The sequence below is a fragment of the Citrus clementina genome, unplaced genomic scaffold, assembly GCF_000493195.1.
Source record: "Citrus clementina cultivar Clemenules unplaced genomic scaffold, Citrus_clementina_v1.0 scaffold_9, whole genome shotgun sequence".
Taxonomy (NCBI): Eukaryota; Viridiplantae; Streptophyta; class Magnoliopsida; order Sapindales; family Rutaceae; genus Citrus; species Citrus x clementina.
Genome location: NW_006261964.1, coordinates 12,562,226 through 12,568,635, shown reverse-complemented (window position 1 = coordinate 12,568,635; position 6,410 = coordinate 12,562,226). Strand labels below are relative to the sequence as shown.

The 6,410-nt window shown below is 34.7% G+C and overlaps 1 protein-coding gene across 1 annotated transcript; it reads right to left on the bottom strand.

Annotated features, from left to right (window-relative positions):
* Nucleotides 1-4,543: 4,543 nt before the first annotated feature.
* On the bottom strand, nt 4,544-6,116 carry LOC18033530 (uncharacterized protein At5g39865). The gene has a single exon (XM_006420672.2). The coding sequence runs from the start codon at nt 5,795-5,797 to the stop codon at nt 4,964-4,966; it is 834 nt and encodes a 277-aa protein (XP_006420735.1). The 5' UTR covers nt 5,798-6,116; the 3' UTR covers nt 4,544-4,963.
* Nucleotides 6,117-6,410: the final 294 nt, after the last annotated feature.

The window sequence follows — 6,410 nt, the reverse complement described above, 5'->3', positions numbered from 1 at the left end:
ATTTTGGTTGAAAGAATGATTGTTCGTCCTGTGTCTCAACATCGATTCCATGTTTTGGGTGGGGGTATCAAGGAAAGGATAATTGATATGTGTAATAAGACTTGCTCCTGTAGAGTATTCTAACTTAATTAGCTTGTTTGTGCGCATGCAATTACTTCTTGTCTGATCGTCCGATTGGATTACATAAGTCTTTGTTCTACTTTTTACTCCAAGGAATCATTGATTGATGCAGAGCAAGAAATTGAAGAAATCCTATTTAGATTTAAATGTATAATATTTAGGAATATTTTAATTAATTTGTATTCTAATTTAATTTGATTTCCTATTTAGATTTTTATTATTTAGGTATTACTTATTTAAGTAATATTTCTAATTTAGGTATAAGTCTTATTAAAATAGGTTTTCTAATAAAATTAGGATAAGTCTCTTAGTTAGTATAAATAAGTGTTTTTTGTATCTTTTGGAGGAGATGTTCGATTTCAATAATATTTTTAATTCTCAAATCTCTTTGTGAGTATTTGAGTTCCATTAATTCTCGGTATTCTGTGGAATCAACGAGTCTTAACCCCTAAATTCACGATATTCTTTTGAATCAACGTGAATTTAGTTATTATTTTATTCCGGTATTCTCTAGAATCAATGAAATATTTGAATTTTAAACTTTCGCTGCATCAACTTGGTATCAGAGCCAAAACCTGGTATCACCAATCTAACTCCATCTACCACCAAATCTTTCCTTTTTCACTTTTTTGATTTTTCCGTTTAGCTTTATAAAAAAAAACTGAAAAACAGAAACTTCCACTGCATCAGCTTGGTATCAGAGCCGAAACCCTGGTAATCCCATCTCAACCCCATCTACCACCAAACCTTTTCTTTTTTTCTCCTTTTTAAATTTTCCCGTTTAGCTTTAAAAAAAAATCAAAAAAAGGAAAAATAGTCAGCAAAAACGACAGCTGCATTCAACCACCCTTCCATGGCTGCCGTCGTTGCTTTTCCTTGGCCGTTAAGACAATCAGCAACCATCATCGGAGACAGAGCAAGCCGGCCATCAAACCCCAAGCATCAGACACCGTCGATTAGCCACATATCGCCGAAAAAACAACCAAAACAACCGCGCCAACTGTGCTATCATTCACCGGTTTCCGCCTCGTTTTGGCCAGCACAACCACCACCAATCAACTTCTCTCCTCGAGCTCAACCTTCCTAGCCGGTTAACACCGCCGATCAACACACCGATCACCGGATATTAAGCCAACAACAAAACCGCCGCTTTTATCTCCAATTTCCGGCAATAAAAAAACTATTTTTTCGTACAAACCACCACCACCACCACCACCACCATACACACCAACCTAAAATCTTTTAGATTCGGGACTCCTTGTCCATTTATTTCCAACCACCATCGCCGGTAACCCCACCTTTTACTTATTTATACTTTTGGCCCAATACTTTCTTCTATTTCAGTATTACCCTTTAATTTTCTGATCTAAGCCAAAAAAAACTCAAACAACACCAAAAAAACATAAGGAAAAAAAAAGAGAGAGAAATAGAAAAGAAGAAAAAAAATTGATTCATGAAACGACAACATCGCTGCGAAGATTTTGTCTTGAAAGAAGTTTTAAATAGGATGTTGGGGATTTTACGTTTGATTTCTCAAGATTTAGAGAAAATTCGAGATAGAAATCTTTACACATAAAGCATGCATATGGATTTGATGAAGTTGTTCACGATGATGTTTGTTATGAAGATAATGAGGAAAATGGTAACTTTGTTCCTCTCGACAATATTATTCCTTCTAAGGAAAATATTAATTGGCCATTCATATCTACAACAAATCCTCAAACACAAAGACATTGATTTGGATCAATTGCCGAAATTTGATGAGTATCTTGATATTGTGGGACGAGAAGAGGTAATTGTTCATCCATCTTTTGATCTTGTGGAGGAAAGAGAGATAGTTGTTGATACAATCTCTTATTGTTCTCTTGATTTGCCAAAAGAAGACAAAAAGAGTTGTGATATTTTTCAACAGTTAGTGGATTATGAGAAGAAATCATTTTTCCTCAACTATGTCGAAGTTCGACACAAACAATATGAGAAGATATTATTAGAGAAGTTGTTGATAGAAGAATTTATTTTACGCCATTGGAGTGATTGGATGGACGTTATTACGAAAGTTGGAAAATTTAAAGTTCGTCGTCTATGTTGAAACTCTGTTTTAAAAATTAATCCTTAAGCACATGAAATTGTTCTTGAAGACTACAACACACAAAATTCGAGGACGAATTTTCTCGAGCCTGGCGGGAATGATGCAGAGCAAGAAATTGAAGAAATCCTATTTAGATTTAAATGTATAATATTTAGGAATATTTTAATTAATTTGTATTCTAATTTAATTTAGTTTCCTATGTAGAGTTTTATTATTTAGGTATTATTATTTAAGTAATATTTCTAATTTAGGTATAAGTCTTATTAAAATAGGTTTTCTAATCAAATTAGGATAAGTCTCTTAGTTAGTATAAATAAGTGTTTTTTTGTATCTTTTGGAGGAGATGTTCGATTTCAATAATATTTTTAATTTTCAAATCTCTTTGTGAGTATTTGAATTCTGTTAATTCTCGGTATTCTGCGGAATCAATGAATCTTAACCCCTAAATTCACGATATTCTTTTGAATCAACGTGAATTTAGTTATTATTTTATTCCGGTATTCTCTAAAATCAATAGAATATTTGAATTTTAAACTTCTGCTGCATCATTGATGATGGCATATGCATAACCAGTAGAGCCGGTTGGCGACCTGGCAGACTGACAAGTTCCAACAGAAATCCAGAAAATAAAGGTTAAACAACTTATCGAAGCACCACCACCTGGTCGTCGTCCAGAGTTCAGAATACCTTCTATCGGTGAGGATGAAAATCATAGGACTGTGAAATGTGGGCGATGCAACGAACTGAGCCATAACCACAAGAGATGTAAGAATCTTATAACCGCACGTGCCTCTCACACGCTTGTGACAAGCATGCGAGCTGTGCATGCGACAGGGGGGTGTGCATGCTATACATGCGACAGCGTGCCTATCGCACGCAAGAGCTAGGCACGCATGCTCTATGCATGCGCTGTTATTTGTTAAAGCACCAAATTTAGTCTCCATGGCACTTAGTATATGAAAAACACTCCACATAACCCAACAAACACCCCATCATACCTTTATTATAAAAAAATAAATATAAATTATCTAAGAGGAATTTCATCAAACATATAATGTGCAATAGTTATAACTCATCATTTTGGTTCAATTTTCTTTCATTATATCCCTCTAACAATCTATAGTCATCTAGAATCTTAATCAAATTCACCAAAATCATAAAAAAAATGATGAGGTTAGCTTACCTAGAGTTTGACCTCTTTTCAATTTGTTGGATTTGCTTTTTATTTGGATATATTATGGTGGATTCGGTTGGATTTTAATTCGCCAATGTCATCGCCGTTCACCTTTGCCGTCGTCGTTGTCGTTGTTGTTCGCCATTCGCCGTTCGCCATTCGCCTTTCGCCATTTGCCATTCAAGAGATAATAGTTTGTAGTGTGGCTAGAGAGAGTTGGGTGGTTGGATGAGGAGGGTAATTTAGGGGGAAAAAAAATTCATTTCGCTAGTTATGATGGAAAAAAATTTAAGGAACTAAATTTGAAAAATGAAAAATTTTAGGATCAATTTTGTAAATTTTCCTAAATTTTCGGCTACAACAATTTTACATTTGAAATATATGTAAGATTCATTTAAAAAGAAATAATATTGTTTGAATATGATTCATCATTCCGCAGGTATAAACAATTTAAATATTTTCTTTCACATATCATGTAATAAATAAAATAAAATAAAAAAGGAAGAAACACATTGTCTTATTATGCCAATGACAAAGCCTTCAGAAATCAACAAATATAATTTTTTTTAAAAGAATTATATTCCCACGATCAGAAGCAACCAGTACTATTTAAATAAACAACAAATGTACATAAAAAAACTTTAAAAAAAAAATTCGTGGATTCTTATTGAGATTCGATGAGAATGTTTTAAAGTTTTGTTTTACTATTCTTTTGATTTTCCCCCTTGCAAAAAGTAGTTTCAATGGATGAATATTGAATACTGGATTTCCTGATGCGTGAAGCAAACCAAAATCCAAAATCATAAACAAGAAGAAAAAAGCAATAAATAAATAAAACCCATAAAAGGTATCCGGAATTCAACATTATACATTACAGATTGAATGATTCTCTTCTAATAAGCAAATAATTTAGTGGGTGCTTTAGTGCTTATGAAAAATCTATAATGAACTGCCTCTGATAATGAAGAGTCCCCTAACAGTCAAATGCAAAATGAAGAGCGACTTACAAACCAATGAAAACTAACAATCAGCCATTTGTTTTGCATTACCAGGGGAAAAAAAAAACCCAAAATGACTGACATCAATCTACATACAACTCCTGAAGAATAAAGGATTAAATAGAAGAATAATTATTAACTGAAAGTTCAAAATGCAACTGGTAGCCAATATAAAAACCATTAACTGTGTTCAGTAATTACATATCAACAAACAAGTATAGAATCATATAAACTGTAGTACACTTCCCTTCTAAATGAAGGAAAAGTCGTAGAACATAGGGCATAAAAAACAAACCCGTTCTCTCATTACAATACATCATATGCGACAGTTTACAAATCCATTACAGTAAATTGACACTAAGTATTTACATTCCACAAATGAGAAACACATTTCCCTGTTATTAAATACATAGAAACATTATTCCATAATGCCTTTCAGCAAGACATTCGACAAATGAAGAACACAAATGAAAGAAGCCATAAATGAATCCAAAGAGCCATTTTGGATACATACATTAACAACCATATATCGACATCATTACACATCATGAAAACATCATGACACACAAAAAGAAAGCACAATCACGAGGAGCAGCAATCAGGGCAACGAATCAAGCCATTCTCGTTACATTCCAAGCACCGTTTAGGCACACCATCGGCCTCATCAAACACCTTCCGACTCCCACTACAATTCCCACAAGGGACGAACCTCACATCCCCACAACTCCCACACACGAACCCAGGTTGCCGTCTAGGGAACCCATCAAGAACCCTAGCCAATTCACCGGTTTCATACATACTCTTCAACACATCAGCATTTCCCACATGCTTTCCCCGGATAAAAACCTGCGGCAAAGTCACATTCTTCCCACCAAATACACACTGTAATTCTTTCTTATACGCGGAATCCATCGAAACATCTCTCTCGTCAACCCAAACTCTAAACCCTCTAAATATCATCCTAACCGCATAACAATCCTCAAAAGTCCTTCGAATCCCTCTCAGACTCGTTAAATAAACAACAATTCGATCCTCAGTACCCGGTAATCTAATCGAAGACTCATTATTATAACACAAAGATAAAGATTTCACGGGTTTTGTTAACTTGATGAGGTGGTGCTGTTGCGGGGATTCGGGTTCGTTTAAATTAATTTTTTTGGATGATTTTTTGGGCTCAAATAAATTACGAAGTTGCTTGACCTTACCTTTGAATGAATTGCTAGCAGATAAGACTGATTCCATCGAATTGTAAAACTTATTGCTCGAAACGGCCCGATTGAGAGAAGCATAATTGAGTTTCGGGAGAGAAGAATCAGCTGCGGTTGCGTGCATAGTAAACGACCGATTCAACAACATCGAAGAAGAAGACGATGACGCTTTGCTTGAAATTTCGAGATTCTTCTCCGATTCCGCCATCGACCCAGATCACAAAATCGATGATCGGGGATGATGTTGGCCGGCAAAATATGATCGGACGGTGGCGGGTGGTGGGTGGCGGTGGTTTTTTTTTCTTTTGTTTGAGGATAGAATTTGTTATTGTTGTTTTTTTTTTTAATCTGTTTGTTGTGATGATGATGATGATTGTGTTCTTTCTGTTTTTGAGATTACTGAATTTGGTGGGGAGATTAAAAGCTGTTTTTGTTGAGGGAGAGAGACAATTGTGGAGGAGCTGCTTTTGGAGGCGATTGCTTGCTTTTGCTTACGCGTACCTACAAAGTTAACTATTCTCCTTTTTTTAATTATTATTTTTTTTAAATTTTTTACTTTTAACATAATATATATAAGTGATAAATATTTTCGAAACAGAATTGGGTTCCCTACTTTTCTGTATTTTACGAAATGAAACAGTAGTTTGTTCATTTATATCAAATTAATCCCTGGCATTATGGCATAGCTTCTTGGGTTGGGGAATTTGAAACCGAACATTCTACTCAAAATGACACGTAAGATCAATTCGGATGGATTTCAAATATTATTTGGTTGGTTTCGGTAGATGTATGTTGGTCTGCATCCGGGTTTGGAATTCAGT